General features: G+C 36.3%; 1 protein-coding gene and 1 pseudogene across 1 annotated transcript; one reads left to right on the forward strand and one right to left on the reverse strand.

Moving 5' to 3' along the window:
- The first annotated feature begins 7,955 nt into the window (after positions 1-7,955).
- On the forward strand, positions 7,956-9,538 carry LOC107783847 (galactinol synthase 2). Its single transcript, XM_016604873.2, has 3 exons — positions 7,956-8,419; positions 8,505-8,825; positions 8,945-9,538. The coding sequence occupies exons 1-3, from the start codon at positions 8,087-8,089 to the stop codon at positions 9,293-9,295; spliced, it is 1,005 nt and encodes a 334-aa protein (XP_016460359.2). The 5' UTR covers positions 7,956-8,086; the 3' UTR covers positions 9,296-9,538.
- A 2,488-nt stretch (positions 9,539-12,026) lies between these two features.
- LOC142172163 (lipid phosphate phosphatase epsilon 1, chloroplastic-like) overlaps positions 12,027-22,916 on the reverse strand; it is a 70,053-nt pseudogene continuing 59,163 nt past the window's right edge.

Below are 22,916 nucleotides of genomic sequence, written 5' to 3' on the forward strand. Positions count from 1 at the left end.
CAAAAAAGAATATTCTCTTTTGGGGAAAAAAATGGGGGAATTGTTGGAGTAAGTTGTCCCTATTTTCCCATTTTGGGGACCAAAATGGGGTAAAGGTTGGAAATCCCTAAGCCATGTAAAATTATTTGGATTGATGAAAATCTAGACTAATTTTAGACACTGATCAAGCATATAGACCTGTTCATGAAATGATAACCAAGAATCCAATGTTTGCAAGTCCACAAAAGGGTCTGGTCCAGAGTCCAGACCCATACCCGGCCTGGCATATGTAAGGCCCAAATCTCAAGATCCCAATAATGGGCTTCATTTTGGAGGCCCATAATCATGTTGCCAAGGCTTCTTGATTAGAAGTTCCAGGCCCATAACCAGGGAGGGAAGCCTTCTTCTCAGCCTAGAAATTCATAAAAGGGCATGAATAGGTGATCTGTCTTATTAGTGCATATTTTTTCAACTCTCTATCCACAATGCTTATAGTTCTACTACCAGTAATTTGCACATATTTTTATGTGTAACAGTTAGAAGATTAGCAAGCTCTGGTAGCTACGATCTTGTAGGAGAGATAAGTTTGTAGTATTAATTAGAATGGAGTAATTTGAGTGGTAACTTGCTAAATCACAGAAATTTTATCAATTACTGTCATCTCTAATCTGAATAATTAAACCCGTTCAGAAGTGTTAAGTGAAGGTGTATAGATCAATAGTTGATTTTGCAGGAGTCAATACTGCTTTTATGTTGAAAATTACAAACGCTAAAATCTTGAGAACCATGACCCACCCTTCAAGCCCCCAGGCCCAACACCACAACTCCTTCGCCCCTTCATGACATTACAATTATCTATGTTTTTTTCTTTTTGCTCAATAACAATTGATATCCTCAAAAATGAAAAGTTTGTCAAGTTAATAATTAATTTCAACGATAAATGAGAAGCTCAAATTTGTTAGCAACAATATTATTAGGCAAAAAAATGTCAAGTTAAGTTAAGAATGAACATCTGCTTCATATAAAAAAAATTCACCTAATTCATCTTTAATTGTGTGAATTAAGCAAACAAAAGAAAAAGGAAAGAAAAGGACCTAACATTAAGCAAAGAGAAAGGAGAGTGCCAAAATCGGACCACCCTACTAAACTTTATTCAAATAATTAAGATTGAAGAGGAAATGCTTTACGTCGAAACAAATTATGCAATTCACTTGCAGTTTCCCAATTTTCCTTGCGCAATGTGACAGCCATTGATTGGTAAATTTATATGCCAAGAATTTTCCGAATCCAAACATCTTCTGGCATCACTCGACGAACTAGTCTGATTAGTTGAGATGAGTATATGGTTGTGGTTTATCTTGTGTTTGCTGGGTCAAATTCAGTTGTTCGGAAACTACTTTTCAATCAGATGATTCATCAACTTATTATTAGAACAGTCAGCTCTTTTTGCAATATAATATTATTACTTCTCAATATTTCTTTAATATTTCTAATCTAATGGTAGAACATGATTACTTTGAGCCATCAAAGTAACGAGAGATAGACCCCATACATGTTTTTCACTAGTAACTTAATTCCACAGTTTTGGGAAATAATATAGTTGGCGGTTCAGTAATCTTGTTAGCTACTTGAGATAAGATTGTTTAATTTGACTGGAACTTGCTAATTAATTCAGCCCCGAGTTCTTATCAATATAATTACTCTCATCTCTAATCTTAATAAAGCTATCAAATCTGAAATCTAAATAGATGTATGTAGGTGAATACTTGGTGAAATTCCTAAAAGTTTTAGGATTCAATAGTCAATACTGCCGCTTAGAAGGCAACACACGGCCTAGAAATTTTGAGAACCATGACCCACTCCTCCTCACAAGACTTCATTACAGCAGAAAAATCACGCCATCTAACTTAAATTAATCACGCCATCTAACTTAAATTACTCGTTAGTCGGCAGTCAATTGCGCATCCTTAACTACTCTATTATCCATTAGTATAATGTTTTAGTCGGTTTACGTTACTAAAAATATAATAATTACTCCTATCTCTTTATCCTTAGACGCTCCTAATCAAAATTAACCCCACTTGTCAATTCGTTTTTAGTGTTATGACCAACTAACATAACTACTGCACAATATAAAAAAGGACAAAAATAAATAGTACAAAGTCAGGAAAAGTAGCTCAAAGCCAACGTGGCAAATCTTCGTCTTTAATTTATACTACGTGGCGACATTTCACAGCCCGTGGTTAACGCGCTTTACAATCTGGGCCGCTTGTGGGGCCATATCTAACTTCCCAAAACTGCTATGGGTCCTACCTCATTGAAGGACATTTCAATGGATAGCCCACACCGACGAGCTATGAGGGGTGCCACGCGGCTTGAAGTAGCCACGTGGCAGCATATTTGATGGCTTAAAATGGATTGTGGTCGGCGACGGTTGCAACTTTGTCAAAAGTCAAAAAACGCTTGTTGTGGGTAAAAGATTTTGTAGTTATTGTACGTAAGCAAAAAAAGGAAATATATCTGTATAAAAGAAAAGTAAAATTCACGCAAGCATATTATATAAAGTAACGTAATATGAACTGTTCGAAATAAAATCTTCTATATATTTTAAAACATTTTCACTTAATGCTTGTTTTACTACAAGGTCTTGACGTCATTACGTGGTTATTGCTATTTTTATACCAATATTTTCTCAAGATGTAGGATTATTCTTTCTTTTTCAGAAAAAGAAAAACAATCTAGCGTCAATTTGTTTGAATTAAACAATTGACTTTTTAAAAATTATCTGTCAATAAAATTAAATTAAATTTCATTACCTCTAATTTTGGAATTAAATATTGATTTGCACGAGCATACTCAAACACTGATTTATTCATTAAAACATATTTAATGAAAAATTGATTAAATAATCTAAAATAACTAAGCTGACAGGCCCCATTAATTACTCCTAGGTAAAGAACAGTGGACCAACAATTTTATACAGAAGAAGAGCAGAATTTTCTGCAATCTATCTAGTTCAAAACATGCAATGGTTGTATCATACTGTTTCGATCCCTATCATTTGCACATTGTTTTTGAAACATTTTAAGAAAAATAAAATGTTTTTGCTTACCCTTTTATACACTAATCAATACGAGAAGTTTAACATCACCAAAATTTACAATCTAACGGTAATAATGAGAGTCTCCCACATAATACATGTAGATTAAATCCACACTATCTCCTCCCCCTTTTCTCCGGGGACGTCTCAACAAGATTGGGGCCTAACGCCAAATTTCAGAGACCCTAAATAAGAATATCAACGATAAATTTTCAATGAAAAAGTATAAAATAAAGGTAGAATAATAAAATCGCCTCAAAAATTTGATAAGTTGAAATACAATAGCATACCCAGTGAAAACCCATAAAATGGGGTCTGGGGAGGTAGATTGTACGCATACCTTACCTATACCTTGGAAGGTAGAGAGGCTGTTTTCGAAAGATCCTCGGCTCACGAGAAAGTATGGCAAAAAAGGTCAAATAAGGACAATCAATTCAATGCAGTATGAAAATGAAAGTAACGAAAGCGTAGGAAACTATAGATAGTAGCAGAAATCAAAGGGTAGGAAACTATAGAGCAAGAAGTTGATACATTGATATCGAAAAATATTGCATTGCTTCAATCGAATGATTGCTTGTTGTAATATTTGATATTTTGAACAAGACAACTTGTAAGCCGCGGTAGGTTGCCGATTGAGAGAATTTTCAATATTGAGAATAAGAATAGTAAAAGAGAGAATGAAAAAGGTAAATATATAAATAATAATATGGGCCAGTATTAGTTGTTATATAAATGAGGGAAAAAAATTAATTACCCTAACTAATTCTTTTTAAATTTAGATGTACACACTTTGTTTTAATAATACATATACAATACATCTTTAAGGAAAAAACGAGGCCCCCAAAAATTGGGCCCCAATCAGTTGCTTTACTGTCCTTATAGTCGAGCCACCCATGCATTTCTCTTCCATGGTCTCTCCATATGCGGGGCCTAAAGACAAAATATAATATGATGCCTAAAATTTTTAAAACGAAGTTATAAGATATATTTTTATTTGAAATCTATTCTTCTGGATTTTTGAGATATAAAGTTATTAATAACCTTTTTTATAATTGATTTTTTCTAATAATTCTTTTTCAATTGATATTATAGCCAACTCATTTAGTCTTTCTTGAGATATTGTTGATTTTAGATAAGATATTATAGAGTAATAGAAGTATAGAACTATTGAAAGCTTAAATGTATTGTTGAACATTTAAACTAATAAAATCTTGGAGAAAGAATGTGAGCAAGAATATTAAAGAGAAAGAAAAATAATATGCAGGGTTTTTGAAATATGAAGAGATTGGGAAAAAGAAAGATTGACTTGAACAAATTAAGAAAGGGAGAGTAAAATTTTACATGTTATCTAATGAAGGAGTAAAAGTAAAAAATTAGAACATTGGGAAAACTATTCATCTACCCATTTTAAGTAAGTCAAATTTTTGCTTTATTTATATATACAAAGAGTTTTTTCCTTTTATATTAAAAACTCTATATTTGTATTAAAAATACTAAATATTATTTTTTAAATACATATAAACTTATTATTTTTAAAAAAATGGGCTCCCCCAAATTTGGGGGCCTAAGGCATAAGCCTTACCTGTTATAATGTGGGGATTTACAGTCGTACCCTATATTTGTGCCACCTTTTAACATGTACCCTATTTTTTAAATTATTGATTTGGTAGCCATCTCACAAAAATTCATAATAATATGACAATTACACCCTTGATAAAAGAAATTAAACGATATCCTCCTCTCCTCTCAGCAACTTTATAAAAAAATCAGAAACTTGTCCAGATTCATCTTCAGAATCACACTTGCATGAAGTTGTTTCACCTTGAAGTTAAAACTTCATGCTAATATAGCATGAAGTTGTTTCATGTTGAAGCTAAAACTTCATGCTAATGCATGTTGAAGTTATTTATCATGCAGTCTACAGTTTTGTCATAAATTTTATCCGAAACTTCAGTCTAAACATGCTGAAGTTATTTCGTTCATTTGCTAAAACTTCAGACTAAACATGCTTAAGTTATTTAGATCATTTGCTGAAAAATCATACGAAACATGCTTAAGTTTTTTAGTTCATTTGCTAAAATTTCAAACTAAACATGCTTAAGTTTTTGTCTTGTAGTATGTAATTTTCTAATGAGTTTTTGCTAATGCATGCTGAAGTTATTTAATTCATTTGCTAAACTTTCAGACAAAACATGCTGAAGTTATTTAGTTCATTTGCTAAAATTTCAGACTAAACATGCTGAAGTTTTTTAGTTCATTTGCTAAAATTTCAGACTAAACATGCTTAAGTTTTTGTCTTGGAGTATGTAATTTTATAAAAAGTTTTTGCTAATGCATGCTGAAGTTATTTAGTTCATTTGCTAAAATTTCATACCAAAACATGCTGAAGTTTTGTAACGCAGTCTACAGTTTTGTCCTGAGTTTTATCCGAAATTTCAGTCTAAACAAGCTGAAGATTTTTAGTTTATTTGTTAAAACTTCAGCCTAAGCATGCTTAAGTTTTTGTCCTGCAGTTTGTCAATAGTATTTTATTAAAGAAGGGCAAAATCATCATTTTAAAATGCTTTTAACAAAAAAAATAGATACGGATGCAAACGGAAAAATAAAACGGGTATAAGTTAAAAATGGACGACCAAATAGGGCGCCCCATATAATTTTTACATTATAATGTTAGAGCCGGCGTTGAATGGAGTTCTGAAATAACAATAATCATTTCTTGAAAGGTAATGGCACAATCAAATTATATAAAAGGAGAGAATAACAAAATTTGTAGCAGCGGACATATTATCTTATGCTAAAGATAAAATATCTATAGATAATTTTCTATAGTTGTTTCTTTTTTTTTTTGTTTATATTTAATCTTGGGTGAAAATCATTTACATCCCCCAAGTTTGCTTTAAAAATCATAAACTCATCCTCCAACTTTGAACAATTATCATTCTACTCCTCATATTAAAGATGACTTCTTAAAATACCTATTCTACCCTCTACAATTTTTATCTCTTATTTTTATTCTTTAATATAATTATATTTTTATTTTAATTTCTATTATCGACTTACCTATAGACAAATTAAAAAAAAAAATCGTAACAGAAAAGAGTTAGAAGTAGTAATCAAGCATATAAGTTAATGATGTTCAATAGTGAAATAAATGAGAAAAATAAAAAAATTATAATAAATAATTTACTCGTATCAGTAGTTTTATTAATAGCAATCAAAAATTTATTTACAAAATTAAGAGTAAAAGAGAATGAAAATTTTATAAATTATGCAATGCAGGTAATAAGAAAATAATGGCCGTAAAATAGAGGTAATTTTATAATAAAATTTGCAAAAAATATTTATTTAAACTTTACATGAAATTTAATTATAATTTTAAAAAGTTCTAGTAATAACAATCAAAACTCAAAAATTTATATACACCATAGATAATAATAAATAGTGGAACTGAAAATCACACGCACACACCAACATACATTATATGCATTTTAATATACATAATATTAAAATAATAATAATAATAATAAACTAGCAATAAATTTGTAATAAATTCATAATATAATTATTTTATTTATAATGTTAGTGAACTTAGATTAAATTATATAAATAAGATATAGTATTTTTAACTTATGAATAAATACTTGCATTAAAAAATATCTAAATAATATAAAAAGGTATATTACCTATATGGAGAGTTGAAAATGTCAAGGGTAAAAAAGATATTGTGTAGGACGAAAGGATGAAAATGATAATTGTTCAAAATTAGAGGATGAGCTTGATTTTTAAAGTAAACTTGGGAGATGTAAATGATTTTCACCCTGTAATCTTCATTAATATAGAAAGACATTATTGTGCAACATTTTCGTTAAAAACTAATTGTTTTTATGATTGAATCCTGCTGCTTTTCAAGACTATCTAATTTGGAGAAAAATGTTATTCTACTATGCCGTTTGTTCAGTGGCGGAGCCAAAATTTTCGTTAAAGGGTGTCAAAATATATAAAAGTAAACATATAGAAAATTAAGGGGAGTCAATACATAATATATATACATATCGATTACGGTGAGTAGTTAAATATTTTGAACAGTAAATTACAAAATGTTAGTGAGAAAAATTACAGTACAAGTGTTTGATATGGAATTATAAGGGTAATACGTTATATTTGTGTATGGTCTTCATCATATAGGAAATCCGTATCCACAATCGAGTCGAATTAATTTTGTGTAAGATTTCACTATATACAGCAGGTTTACGTTTTTGATTTTGATGCATTATAGATATCGCTATATATATAAAAATATTTGTTTTATGGGATTTAGGTTTTTGATTCGGAACATATAGATGTATATGAAATTGAGTACATATTTTATGGTGTGTGAAGTGATTAATTAACTTTATACGAAGTAAATGACACAATCGAAAGCGAGATCCAGGTTTCTATTTTTGTGGGTAATTTAAGGGACGAGATAAACGGTGGGCCTAAAAGAAAGATTATTCTAGTGTTTTCTACTTTAATTGATTACTATAAAAAAAGAAACTTTAATTAATTACTGAAAGCACCGCCCATTTTCGAGAGATTTCTCTCGAGCAACAAGTAACCGTCACTATTTGTGCAACAAAAATACTGAACCGTTGATCTTAAGCAGAACGTACAGTCCGATCTGTGTGGAGTGAAATACTACTATGATTTTCGAGATTTACGGGCCCCAAATGCGCTACTTCAAGGAAGCGGACAACTACACCGGAAGCACGACGTCGTTTCCATGTTAAACATCATACGACATCCTACTGTAACAATTCATTTTTCACATATTTTAATATTCCATCCAACGCCTATATAAACAACCCCAGCTTAATCCTCGGAAACACTCAAAACACATCAAAGTCATAAAGAAATCTTCACTTGATAACATACTAAAAAACACTCTTTATTCAAAACTTTCAAGAGCTAGCTTCTTTTTTTCTCATCTCAAATCACTCAAAGAATCCTCATTTCTAAGTTCCAAAAATGGCTCCTAATGTTGTTGGTCTTGCAACCAAGGCTAGTACTGGTTTGGTCAAGGCAGCAAGTTTGTCAAGCCGTGCCTATGTGACGTTCTTGGCAGGTAACGGTGACTATGTGAAAGGCGTGGTCGGTTTGGCCAAGGGATTAAGAAAGGCAAAATCTGCTTACCCACTTGTAGTGGCTATTTTGCCTGATGTCCCAGAGGAACATAGACGTATACTCATTAACCAAGGTTGTATAGTACGAGAGATCGAGCCAGTTTATCCTCCAGAGAACCAAACTCAGTTTGCTATGGCTTATTATGTCATCAACTATTCCAAACTCCGTATTTGGGAGGTACCAGATTAATATTCCCTATCTTATAGTCTATTTTTATTTGATTTGGTGCTAAAATGTTTTTTTGTTAAATGAATAAATGCAGTTTGTGGAGTATAGCAAGATGATATACTTGGATGGGGATATCCAGGTGTTTGATAACATAGACCACCTCTTTGACTTGCCAGATGACTATTTCTATGGGGTGATGGATTGTTTCTGTGAGAAAACTTGGAGTCACACCCCACAGTATAAGGTTGGGTACTGCCAACAGTGCCCAGATAAGGTCCAGTGGACTGAAGAATTGGGTCCCAAGCCACCACTCTATTTTAATGCTGGCATGTTTGTCTTTGAGCCAAGTCTATCCATTTACGATGATCTCTTGACCACCCTCAAAGTTACCCCTCCTACTCCTTTTGCCGAACAGGTAATTATACTTTTAATAATTTCACGGTCAAAAGGAACTGGTCAGGATGTAGAGACAGTGAATTCGGTATAAATATTTAATACTTTTTGTATGTTTACATAGTTGGATTTATTTTGTAGGATTTGCTGAATATGTTCTTTAGAGACGTATACAAGCCAATTCCAAACAAGTACAACTTGGTATTAGCTATGTTGTGGCGTCACCCAGAGAATGTGGATCTTGATAAGGTGAAAGTTGTTCACTACTGTGCGGCGGGGTCAAAGCCATGGAGGTACACCGGCGAGGAAGAGAACATGGACAGAGAAGACATTAAGATGCTGGTGAAGAAATGGTGGGATATATACAATGACGAGTCATTGAATTACAAGAATGCTAATGTTACTGCAGTGGATGCTGAAGCTGACAAATTTAAGGCAGCGCTTACTAAGGCGGGTGTTGTGCACTATATAACTGCTCCATCGGCTGCTTAGTATATTGCTTTGAAAGTTGTCTTAGGATATATTGAAAGTTATAGAGATATATAAAAGGGTTTTAGCTTTACAGAGTGCTTTTCTTCGCCTGCAACAGACAAAGGTTGTCTGCAGAATAGGAGAACTGGGAATTTTGTGAAGTTCTTCTACAACTTGCGGGTTTTGAGTGTCTTTTTTTATTCTTTTGTTTTCGTGGATGTTGGAAAAGTACATAAATGAAATACATATTTACATTTATACTTATTTTGGTACCGGTTTCAGTAATGGCCTCGAAACAACGTTGTTTTGATATGATATCAGTACGCTCATGTGACTTGATGAAAGAGTAGTAAAAGAAATGGTTGACGACTTGATTCCTTTGGGGTAATTAATACTACTAGTGTATTTGGAACATCTCCGTGCTGGTGGATAATTACTCCTTTACTAAACTTGGAAAAGATTTTTCTTTACTATGCTATGGACTTTGCACAGAAATCTTGTTCTCTCGTACTAGATATCTTTCCTTGCAGATTTATGGATTCATTTTCATTTTAACTTGTATGTGGTAATTGTTGTTATGCATTTATCCAAAATACTTACTTAAGGCGGTGTTGTTGTTTATTAGAGCACAAGTTATGGTTTTAATGCTTTGACCACTTTTTTAGCCAATAGTTATGATTTTATTAGTACTTTATTTTCTCAAATAAATCTCTTATTCAAAGAATTTGTTCGGCAAGTAGTTTTGTCCTCCTCCAGAGGAATTAGTTTAAGGAAATGGTATTTCACTCTTGTATTTAAAGGCTGCATTGATTCAATAAACAAATTAGCTTTGGTCCTTTACTCTTGTTCTTATATGGTATCAGAGCCTCAACAAACTCTAGCGAGTAATATCCTATCTTTTTTTCTTTTCTACCCACTCTCCACAAATGGCCAACACTACTAGAGTTGTTAATACTATAATAATATTTGTGCGATGGTTGTCCAATTTAATCCAACATCACAATTGCCAATAAAATTACATAGCATTCAAAACTTTGCAACCTGAAAGGCGCAACTTTCCATGCTTATGCATATTCATGATGATCTTAATGGTCATCTAGATGGGTCTATCCTTTTTATCTTTTGATTATTTTAATTCTTTTCTAAACTGTTTATGTAAGAAGGGTGTTTCTCTCCATGTGAATTGGAGTGATGATCTCATCAAATACTTTAACCTTTACTCTAAACGGAATGCAACTTAGGATGTGTTTGGTACGAAGGAAAATATTTTTCGAAAAATGTTTTGCAATTTTTTCATGTTTGGTTGACTTAAATATTTTGGAAAACATTTTCCTTATGAACTCATTTTCCTCCAGTTGGAGGAAAATATTTTCCTTATCAAGAGAAGGGAAAATATTTTCCAAAACTCCTTTCTCAATCTTCCCCACCCTCACCCACCCACCCCACACCCTCACACCCACCCACCTAACCCCACACCCTCTCTCCAATAAAGGTTTTTTTTTTTTTTTTTTTTTTTTTTTCAAATTTCAGTTTTTTTTTTCGTCACCACCCACCCTACACCCCCCGCAATTATTTTTACTTTTTCTAAAAAAAAAATTACTTTTTTTTTTGTAATTTCAAATTCTGTTTTTTTATTTTTCTGCACCACCCACCCACACTCCACTGCCCCCCACCCCACACAAAAGTTTTTTTTTAAATTTGTTTTTTTGTAATTTTTAAATTTCTGTTTTTTTCTGCACCACCCACCCCTCCCCCACCCCACTGCCCCCATCCCGCACAAAAAAAAGTTTTGTTATTTTAAATTTCTATTTTTTCGTTTTTCTGCACCCCGCCTCCCCTACCCCTCTCCCCCGGGAAAAAATATTTTTTTTTAATATATTTTCAGTTTTAGTTTTTTCATCTTCCAGTTTACAGGTTCGAAATTTTACAAGTTCCAAAGTTATGAGTTTGGAGATTTATGTGTTTGGAAGTTTATGAGTTTAGAAATTATAAAATTTACGGGTTCGAAATTTCACGGTTTCGAAAGTTTAGCGGTTCAGAAGTTTATGAAATTTGTGGGTTCGAAAGGTTGTTGGTTCGAAAGTTTATGATTTCATGTTTATTGTATCTAAATTATTTGAGAAGTTATTTTCCTTAATTTGCGTACCAAACACCGAAAAATGAATAAGATTACTACTTGTTTTCCAAAAAAATATTTTCTTGGAAAACATTTTTCACGAAAAACATTTTCAGTTATACCAAACACACCCTCAGTTCAATAACTTTCATAGTAAACAACGGTTGAAAAAGGACTTTTAAGATTTCATGCTAACTGTGTTCTGTCGTCCATCAAATAGTTGAATTATCAAAGTCAAATTCATATTTGTGTATACAGGGACAATAATTTAGCCAAATTTAAAGTACATGACAATAGAAGTCAAACTTAAGTATGAGACAAGAATTATTTGTGAGAATATACCTTAAAATCGAATTGAAAATTGAAACGATGTTTCTGTCATCAATTTGGGGAATGTTTCTACGCCTAAACTTATTAAAGTGGATGTGAATTTTTTTTATTGAAAATTTTCAGGAATCATTCTTCAATTTTGCTCATAAATAAACTTAGATATGACATTTACATGGTCTTATTTCAATTTCCCGGAAAAAGACTAATAATTTCACATGATAAAATATCTAAAAACCGTCCTGCGTCGTCTTAATAATTAGATATAAGTTTTACTTAACATATATCTACTCCTCGTTTCATGCGACATCACTTGTATGGAGCACCGACTGCTACTTGGTTTAATGTGTGAAGTTGTTGTGAAACCCGTAGCCACGACTGTAAAGTGAAAGACAAGGAAACTTCTGTTATTTTCTATATATGCAGAAAAATCATTAAAAGGTGCAACTCGATCTACGCTTACAAAGTACGAGCCCATTGCTAAGATAAGCGCACTAATGACTGCTGGTATTCCATTCAATCCGAAATATTGAATCACTGTGTCAAACAACAAGAAAAATGAGAATAAAAAATGGATTATCTCGTAAGCTCAAAACCGTAATTCCACAGGAAATCCAAAAAGAGATGACAACAAAACTCAAAGTAGAACAAGGCCTAGATTACCTATGCACGTTCTCTTTTTGTTTACCCGCAAAATCGGATAACAATTGAATTTGTAAGTGATTTTAAGGATACGTAGATTAACTTGACACAAAACGATAAATTAGATTGCGATTGAAATAAATGACGGTAAAGTAAATGCAAACCACACGAATTGGGTAACTTCAGCCTTGGAAGGTTAGCCACCTTTGAGCAGAATGTACTTCGATCGATATCAAAACACAAAAGAATAAGAGCTTAAAGAGAATAATGATGTATTGCTTTAGAATGCGTGTTAAAATGTGTTCAATGAATTATCAGACCCCCTTTTATATAGTAGAGAAGTCCTACTTTAGGTACAATTCTATAAAAGGTACCTCTTGATTTGCTGATTGTCGGTTCCTTATTGATACGCGCCGAGATTTCTGCCGCAAAATCTACCCGGTTACGGATATTTCGGTCTTCTGTTGGTTATTCTAACAATGTTTTTTCGAGCTCGTTCGGGGCTAGGGTCGACTCCGGAGTCTCAGACTAAATGTTCTCGAAGGCAGGTGTTCTGACCCCGGGTTCTAGCCCGGTATGACTTGGGGCCGATCTTCAGTCTTGCATTATCATGTTCCGAGCATGTCCTTTAATATCGTAGGCGAACATGATCTCGACCGTATACAGATAGTCTCCTCGTTTTTCGGAGAGTAGAAGATGAGAAACGACATGAGCTTCCGATTCTTTCTTCGACACCACACGACAGAAACGATAAAACAGTCGAAACGTCTCGTCAGTCAAATCTTAATGGCATTAAATGTTTGTCAGTTGCTGGTCGGCCACTTCTGGATGCGAACCGTCGCTAAAAACTATAAATACCCCCTCATTTGCTCATTCAAACTTTTACATTCAAACCTTCTGCCCTTGTACCTTAACAATCTTAATATTTTCAGGCACTTATATTTCAGTTATTTGAGATCTTTTTATAAAAACTTTCTGTTCGTCTTCATCCCAAACCATCAAGTGTACTCTTTTAACTTCTTCTTTTTCCTCCATTTTCCTTCATTTTCAAAGAAATAGCGAAGACTTCAAAAATCGTTCCCCCAAAAAGAAACTCCTTCTACCTCACGGCTGGCTACCGAAGAGATCGTTTCGCGTACTGCTGTCGAGGAATCAGTACCGGAACCTCCTTTGAAAATGTTCATCCCAGGGGGGTGCCTGGTCAATGCTGATTTTAGGGTCGAAAAACCCTCCTCCGTACCAGGCCGGTGCGAGGAGGTCTCGAGGTATATTTGCTCGATCACCGAAGATATTCTTTCCGAAGTAAAAAAGGATTGTAACTGGGTTGACAAACATGTGGTGGTTCCCAAACCTGACGAAGCCATCACCACCCACGTCGAGAGATTTTTAAGTGTTTACACTTATCCCTTCACGTTGGGCCCCTTGGACCCGGTTATCATTGACTTTTGCAAAAGATACGAGGTAACTCTCCGTCAAATTCACCCTTATTTCTGGAGGATCGTAATCCTCCTCCGTTTCTTTGTAAGCAAGATCGAAGGGTGCCCTTTCACTATCGACCACCTCATGCGTTTATACAGTCCTCGACTCTACCGGGGGGGATTGATCAAGCTCGCCCGTCGGGCTAGTAAAGCCCGTTTTTGAGTATCGATGAATATATGGATTGAGGTTGGCTAGGCCGTTTGGTCCGAGTGAGGACCTCAGGCTTGATCCCGGCCGAGCAAATATCGTTCCCTAAGAAGTGGAACATGTCACGTAAGTATAATTTTGCTCCCAAAATTTAATTTATCGCTTTTTTCCTTCCTTCTTATCGGTGTTCTGTGGTGGTGCAGCTGTTGCTCAGGTCCCAAATACAGTTCGTAGGTTGAGGGAATCGTATTACAAAGGCCTTATTCCGAGCATTTGTGGCGCAAGATTTCATAGGGCCGATAGGAGACCCGTTCGCACGGTGAGATCTCTTTCATGAGTAATATTTGGTTTCCCTTTTGCATCATTAAGTCCTCACTTGTTTTATTTCCTTTTGCAGGTTTATCCAAGGATGTCAAAATGAGGCCCCCGTCCGGTAGCGATGATTTCCCCACCGAGTCCCCTGCTCCGAGACATGGTGAAGAGAATAAAATAAAAAGGGCTCCGAGTTCTCTAAGCTCGGAGAAGAAGAAGCCAAGGAGAAGGCTGGTGCATAAATCCAACGAAAGCACCAACGCTCGAGCACCATCTTTGGATTCTCTCTATCGGCTGATGGATGTATCCAAAGAAGAACAAGAAGAAGAATCCTTCAATCTGGTGGCCCGAGTGTCATCACGACTCGAAGGGCAAGGGGCATCCGAACCGGAGAGAGATGAGGACAATCTTCCTCAAGTTAGGGAGGCCGACGAAGAGGTAGTGGCCGAAGCTTCTCGGGATGTTGGAGACACCCCAAAGAAAGAACACGGTGTGATCGACATCACCGACTCGCCTTCGTTCACTGAGTCCATGTACAACAAGGCTCAGACGGTGAAGGAACGTCCCAACGAGGGGGTCCTCAGCGTGGACGACCCCTTTCACGACATTTTTGATGTAGTGGATTCTACCGCCACGGAGGACATCACCGGGTTGGGTGACTTAGAGGTGCCAAAGAAAAGTTCGTCTTTAGGAACAAGTGAGCCTTCTTCAAGCTCGAAGCTGGTCAACCAATTTCCTGCTCCGAGTGTGGATCCCGACCGGAAGTGGTCGATCGTCATCTAAGTTCCGGAGGATGCCCGGATCCTTTTCGCCCCCATAGGGGTGACCAACCATCTTCGGTGCTTGGTGACCAAGGGGGACTAAGCTAAGATTAATGAGGTAAACATGCCCTGCCTGTTCAATGAAGCACAACAAGCGCTAAACCAGGTAACTTCAAAGATTCCTTGATGATTTGAAATTCATACTTAGACTAATTTGTAGATAATCTTAACATTTTTCTTTGTGTCTGTAGGTCTCGGTGCTTCAACATGAGACCTTTCTCTGATATTGGGATGAGCTAATCCAGCTTGAGGTCGAGGTCCGAGAGCTCACTGAGAATAGAGATTCTTACAAACTTCTCAGCGAGCGGCGTGAGGGGGAGGCTAAGAGCCTCCGAGCTGAGCTGGAGGTAGCTTAGAAGGAGCATGCTGATTTGGTCGAGCAGATAAAAATATTTTAGGTTAGTGACGATGAGCTAGGCTCGATGACTAACAGTCGGAATCCGCAGGTCCAACAAAAAATCGATCGGATCGATCAACTGCGAGCTGAGATGGACGCTGTCAAGTCCGAGACCGACGAATGGAGGGGCAGGATGGACTGCATGGCCTCAGAAAATGAGACTGCTCAGGAGCAGCTGGCTTTAGCTGAGGCCCAGCTTTTAGCGGCAAAAAAGAAAGGCCGAGGTACAGGACAAAAGGGTTGAGGAGCTCCATTCTAAGCTAAGTGTAGCCATCTCCGATCAAGGAAATCTTGCCAAGGAGCTGGAAACGACCAAGTCGGTGGTCGTTGTTGTTAAAGCCGATGCCGATGAAATGGTGGCCCAATATAAGGCCGATACCTAGGCGGCCCAGGTCCGAACGAAATATATCGTCGAGCATGCGAAGCGGCAATCCCGAAGGGAGGCTCTTGAGGAGATTCTTGCTCGGGGTTTCGACTTGTCGGCCGAAATCGAGAGTGCTAAGGGACTTGAAGCCGAGGCCAAGAGGTTGGCTTATCCCGAGGAAGACTTCGAGGGTTCGAGCGTGTTACACCTCATATTTTCGTACGTGAAAGTACGCCATAAATAAATTGATAAAAGCTCGAAAATGAGATGTTACATCCCGTATTTTTGTACGTTAAAATTTCGTCGTAAGTTAATCGACGTAAGCTCGGGAATGAGATTATTTTGAGATTATAAGTATTATGCTATTTCAAACAAGGAATGAGTAAATTCGTGAAGGTGAAAGGGTTAGCAAATCGAAGAAAATGAGTTTCGTCGAAAGTTATCATTTTGAGAAAAAAATACGATACGAGCTATAATACCCGGTATTTATGGACTAGTACCATACAAGGTACCACATGACCATGATTGTAAGGTATATAAAGTGTGTTAAAAGTGAGTAGTATTTTAAGTAATTTGAGATAATTTCTAATTATGTGAATTATTGGGTATTGGAAGATTACCTAGTTAATTAAGGAAGTGATTGGGTAACTAATAATATTTAGGGAAAGATTACCTAAGTAATTAGGACATTTTTGATTAGCCTAAACGTGGCAGCAACATAATGAGTCATTTAGTGACTCTTAGATCACTTTTCTAGGTGACACTTTGGAAAGATTCTTGGCTAAGCCATAAAAAGCTCTAAAATTCACAAAATATATGGAAAGGGCAACGTGCTTTAGCAAAAGCCATAGAAGATTTCTCAAACTCAATAAGTCACATAAGATTAGGATTAATTCACTAGAGAGCTACGGGAATTCTTGGATTAGCAAAGGAATCCATACGAAATTATACTGCGTAATAGCAACGGGATTTTACGATTCTAAGTGAGTACAGTGCAATCTTTCTCAAGAATATCATATGGATTTTTCCTACTTCGGTCTGCCGTCACGTGTTGCCGCAATTGACGTATGTTAGAGGGATTGTCAAGAGAATCGGCTCAGGTATGTTAAGGCTACCTCTTCTTTCTTTTTGGCATGATCTATACGACACAAACGAAACGAGCAAATGCACAACTTCCATAAATGATTCTATTCATAGAAGTATTACAGGTGCCTATGTTCTTGAATTCCCATATGTCTTATTATTCTATCGTCTGTTCATGGGTCTAAGAAAATACGTAAGTTGAAAAATAATTTACTTCATAATATTGCTCAAAGGCATAATGGTCTTATGACACTCCGAAAGATGTTATTATCGTACTTCTTATGCATTGCATTCATTTATACATGTATATTGACCCATGTACATTGACCCATGACCAGATGTCATTATATATATGTATATTATATGTATATGGGATATGGAAAAAGGTTACGGCATTATATACGCACCACCACCTGATCAGCTGGTATACGTTGATGATTTGCCCACAGTGGCCGAGATGATATGATGGGATGCTCTCAGAGGCTTGATGATGTTATGAACGCATATACCCATGCATGGTATGACATTTATACGCATATGCATGACATTATAATATTAAATGATTCACAGAGCTATTCAGATATACATGTTGAGTCTTTTACTCCATGTTTCTCTCATGTCCATTGTTTACTGATTTTCATTCCTTACATACTCGATACGTTATTTGTAATGACGTCCCTTTTGCCTGGGGATGCTGCGTTTCATGTCTGCAGGTCCCGATAGACAGGTCGAGAGTCCTCCAAGTAGGCTATCGTCTTAGCAGAAGATGTTGGTGCACTCCATTTGCTCAGGAGTTGCTTATTTGGTCAGTATGATTTGGGCATGCATTGTTTAGTATGGCGGGCCCTGACCCGACCTTTATGATACTTATGTACTCTTAGAGGCTTGTAGACATATGTCTTGTACGTAAAAGATTGTATGGCCTTGTCGGCCTATATTCAATGTACGAGTGATCATTTTGGTGTTATAGGCCCGTAAGTCTTATGTATAAGTTGGTACTACATGTTTTATTCTAGTTATCTCACGGAAGCCTTTCCATCTCATTTACCTATAATAGTAAAATACGAAAAGATACGTTATGTTGGTACTCGGTTGAGTAAGGTACCGGGTGCCCGTCGCGGCCCATCAGTTTGGGTCGTGACAAAAGTGGTATCAGAGCAGTTCTTTCCTAGGGAGTCTACAAGTCGTGTCTAGTAGAGTCTTGTTTATGGGTGTGTTGTGCACCACACTTATAAGCAGGAGGCTACAGGGCATTTAGGACTATCACTCTTTCTTCTTGCTTTAGATCGTGTGGTAGAGCTCACTTATAAGAATTCACATTCCTAAATTCTATTTTATTCGTAATACAACGATACCTACATCCAGAAGGATAGTTGGTAAGGGATTGAATGCGGTTGTGGAAGAGTTGAGTTGGAGGAACTCGAATTTGCATCATGCTTATGATGAGTAAATGTAGGGTCTCCAATAGATCATGTGTGTACTAAGACGTGTGAGCTTCTAGAAAAGGAGCCCTAAGGAATGAATATTTATCCACCCATATGATAAAAAGCAACGAGAGATTCAGAAGGTAGATACAAGCTTCAATAAGAAAAAGGAGCAAGATGAGAAGGGTACGAGGTAACCGGTTAATGAAGATTATCGGCAAAAAAATATATAAGCATTGTGAGTTACCATCAACAGTAACAAAGGTGTGTATAATTGGCCACACCCATCTCAGTTATGCCCTATGGGGGCTAACAGGTGTAGTTTAAGAAAAGGATGGGATATCAGGATGCGACTGGGGTTAGAGTAACCCAAAATGATGGATGGATTGTTTGCGTTAGTTGACCTTTCCAAAAGATGTTGCAACTGTGCTAATAGATGGATTCTGAGACACCCAGATGGTGTACTCTAAAATAGTACAGCTAGATATGAGTACTACAAATATAGGCACTGGAAACATTGAAGGGATAAATATTACCTTAGTGTGGCTTCCGTCCCTAGTAGAGCGAGAACGTTAAGAAATTCGAAGAGCCACTGGATAGAGCAAAGGGGAGCTAAAAAAATGTTAGCGGGAAATAAGAAGAGAGTCAATGAAGAATTATGAGTAAGATATGATACATGGATGACAACGGTAGATTAAAAAGATGACAGTATTACAGAGTCTATAGTCAAGTGAAGGAAAAGATGAGAGGTGACAGGCCTTGAGACAACAAAAGAATATAGGCCATAAAGTCATATCCTCATTTCGAGAAATAAGCTCGTGACTCCAATGCGATTACTAGAAGGAAATGTTAGACTCTAGAGTAATAGAAATTAGTATGGGCTGGGGAACAAGATAAACTAAACACGAAACATGGACTGAGTGAGTTGATAATAGTCGGTATCATGAGAATTTTAGATTTCGTTCCGGCGATAATAGAATGAACAACAAAAGAAGATTCATAAGAAATTCAGAGAATGGTCATTCAGGAAGACGCTTCCCTAAAGCAAGCAATGTGAGCAAAGTTAAGCTTAAGGGACTGTATGTGCCAGTTATAATAAGTGTCACCCTCGTGAGTAAGGAATTTTGTTATCCTTGATACAGAAGGATTACCGCAAGGCGAGTAAGGGTCATCGATGATAGACAAGGACGCCAAAGATGAAGAGGTAAAACATCTATAGGTAGATCGTCGTAGCGCTAAATCTTAGTGATCCCCTTAAGGGGGGAATATGGAGTGATATGGCGTTAAATCAGAATTAAGTGGTTCTAGTAACTATGGAATGGTAAAGGAAGAATGCGATAAAAATGAGAAAGGAATGAGATTGCACTTATCCAAATCTTACAGATATGCTACGATTCCAGAACATTAGGCAAACATGAAGTCAAGGAAAGAAAGTAAGGGTTCCTACCCGAGATGTTATTGATAGATAAGGAGCCAGTGCAAGACGTAAGTTAAGACAAAGGAAATAACCTAAGAAAGATTACATGGAATATTAATATGAGAGTGGGTTAACGAGTAGTTAGTAGTTGATTCAGGAAGAGCTTAGTTATGGCTAGCCAAGAGGATACAGACAAATCAACAGGTCGTGCAAGATAAATATAGTAAAACCCAGTATAGTGAATTCAGCCCGCAGTTATGACATTGTAATACTTGAGAAATATTCAGATAGGAATCAGGGTAATTAAAGGTACCATATGAGTGTTACGGAAATAAAAGAGAGTGCCAATGGGAAGATGGTCAAAATATCAAGTTCAGAAGCAACCCTACAAGCACAAGGGCGTGGAGGTAAGTCACCACAGATAATTATAGTCGAGGAAGGACATTAAAAATTTCGTCGAGTATACGATGTAATAAGCTCACAGCTTTATAAGAGTCAGATGGTCCTCCCTAAATACTACAATGGAAGACTTGCTGTGGAAGTAAGGAAGAAGGCTTCAACCTAAGCTCAGTAACCTAAGGAGGAAATGGTCTAATAACAGCAGTCTCACAACAACATTGTATGTACTCCCTAAGAAAGTGGCACCTACCGTGGCTAATAAACGGGAAGTAAAAATCAGAAGTAATATTCAAGATTATATGAGTGGTATGGAATTCCAACGTGCGTGGAAACTAAGATAAGCTAAGTATGCACGCAACAAGGGGGCAGAAAGATCCGGAAAAGTAATAGCTTGCGTTAAAAAAAAAGACTGAGAAGGAACGAAAATAATTATTCGATTAATGACCCAGAGTACGTTATGAACGCACTTAAGAGTTCAAATGTTTTATACATGCAGCATATATGTTGACAATTATACAGACATAGAAAACTCCGGTATAAGTTAAAAGAAAGAATTGAGCCCAGGGGATAGACAAAGGATTGAGTTGTTAGAAGATTGTATCAAGAATATTCCATAACGCCTAGGAAAAGCTAAAGTAATAACTAATACCAGGAGCTATAGATCGGAAGATAGCTTAAGCCTACATAAAGGTTGATCAGAAGGAAGAGGAAACTAAATAATTGCACCAACCAAGTAAATCAGGAGTCTGATTATTGGACCCAGAAAATTATGGGAATCGTGATTGAGAGCATTGCAGGATCACTCTTAATATTAGAGGTACAAGAGAGAAAGTACAACAACCATATTTTATAACGGCCCTACGATGAAGCCAGTTAGAAAAGTACCAGCCTCATAAGAAGTCAGTACGAAGCTCCCACCGGATTGTGTATGCACTAGAGGTGCAAGTATTATAACATAGCTTCAAGTTATGGACGGGAATTATACCCATATGGAAGGGAGGTCATGAAAGAAATAGAAGATACGATGCAAGATTTTAAGGTAGTAAGGTAAAGGTGAACAACGTACGAAATACTCAAATGTAGAAGGTTGTGAATAGTCCATACTTTGGATAAAAGGCTAGAAGCACGGGGATTCGGTATCCAACAATGATAGCGGCATCGTCAGTGGCATATCTTCCAACCTATGGTTTCTACGTATCGGGAGGCCTAGTTAAGAGAGTAAAGAAGAGTTAGAAATGATGTGATGTCTTGCTTGACGTTCCAGAATAACATAAGGAAAATTATGGTGCAAGTAAGTTGAAGGGAGGTTGCGGGTAGTATAAATGGATATGTATAGGTCGCAAGCTAAAGTATGGTAGAGCGACAAGGTTTTAGAAAGACAGGAGTAAGGATAAGAAAAGGAAAGTAAGAAGGTGATGAGAATAGATAAGTCCTCAGGATTAAGCCCATGAAAATAAGAGAGCTGATGGCTTCTCTAAGTTATAGAAAGCTCGGGATAGCCTGAATAAACGCAAAGGAGTCTAAGACTAGCAGCATTTAAAAGAGATGGAATGCTGCCCTGGGAATAGAATAAGGGTGTAATTGTGATAAATGAAGGATGCCGTTTGGGCCTTCGATTGAGTAATGATTTCATGAAGTGTACAGATTAAAATACTCACGTAAGGTAAACTACATTGGGATGTTATGAAATACGGTTATGGAAGTATAGTATCGTATCACCCCAAGTGGATCAGGAAAATCACTTCAAATGTTCCACGATGCACGCCCTAGTGATTATGTAAGCGGTTTCAAGTTATCAGTGGTATATGGTAGATCAATATTGAGGTGAATCAACAATGGATGGACAAAAGTCACAAAGTATGTAGTGATATTAGGCCGTCATTCTTAAGATGAACAGTATGAGGAAGCATTAAAGGACTTAGATTTATACATATGGGATAAGCAACGAAAGTAACCTGAAGTTTGGTAGTAGACCTCAGCAACGATAAATTAAAGTAAGAGTTATGGTACAGTATGACATACCTAGATGCAGTAAAATCATGTGGATAGATAGCCAGGTCTATGAAATAAGATAAAGCAATATTCCTAAGTTCGACAAAGTACCTAGCAAAGAACTTCAGTATACTTATAGATGCCCAGAGGGACATCTTATCAAGCTATGTATATGTCCACAAAGTGAGGCCTAAAAATTAGCTAAAAGCTGGTGGAAAAAGGAGAGAAGATCGCATAGGCGTACTTACAAGGTTAGAGTCGTACAAGCTGAATGATAGAATGTAGCAACAGTTACGAGATTGGAAGGATTTCGACTATAAGTCGTGGTATGAGAAAGAGGCCTAAAGGGGGAAATTCCTTGGCCTTTGGGATTCATTCACAGAACAGTTGCCTAGATGGCAAGAGGAGTACCAAAGTATTCACAAGAGCTATGGGTTATGAGAATGATAAGTGCATCAGTCAACATTCGAGAACGAATGTTCCAAAAGGGGGAATGATGTTACACCCCATATTTTCGTACGTGAAAGTACGCCATAAATAAATTGATTAAAGCTCGAAAATGAGGATGTTACATCCCATATTTTTGTACGTTAAAGTTTCGTCATAAGTTAATCAACGTAAGCTCGAGAATGAGATTATTTTGAGATTATAAGTATTATGCTATTTCAAACAAGGGATAAGTAAATTCGTGAAGGTGAAAGGGTAAGTAAATCGAAGAAAAT

The sequence above is a fragment of the Nicotiana tabacum genome, chromosome 17 (assembly GCF_000715075.1).
Source record: "Nicotiana tabacum cultivar K326 chromosome 17, ASM71507v2, whole genome shotgun sequence".
Classification (NCBI taxonomy): Eukaryota; Viridiplantae; Streptophyta; class Magnoliopsida; order Solanales; family Solanaceae; genus Nicotiana; species Nicotiana tabacum.

What these genes read in the sequence shown, in the direction of transcription:
- LOC107783847 (XM_016604873.2), top strand. Translation starts at nt 8,087, where the DNA reads ATGGCTCCTAATGTTGTTGGTCTTGCAACCAAGGCTAGTACTGGTTTG. An exon ending in CCAAACTCCGTATTTGGGAG is followed by an intron (nt 8,420 to 8,504) that starts GTACCAGATTAA and finishes GAATAAATGCAG; the next exon opens with TTTGTGGAGTATAGCAAGAT. An exon ending in CTACTCCTTTTGCCGAACAG is followed by an intron (nt 8,826 to 8,944) that starts GTAATTATACTT and finishes TTTATTTTGTAG; the next exon opens with GATTTGCTGAATATGTTCTT.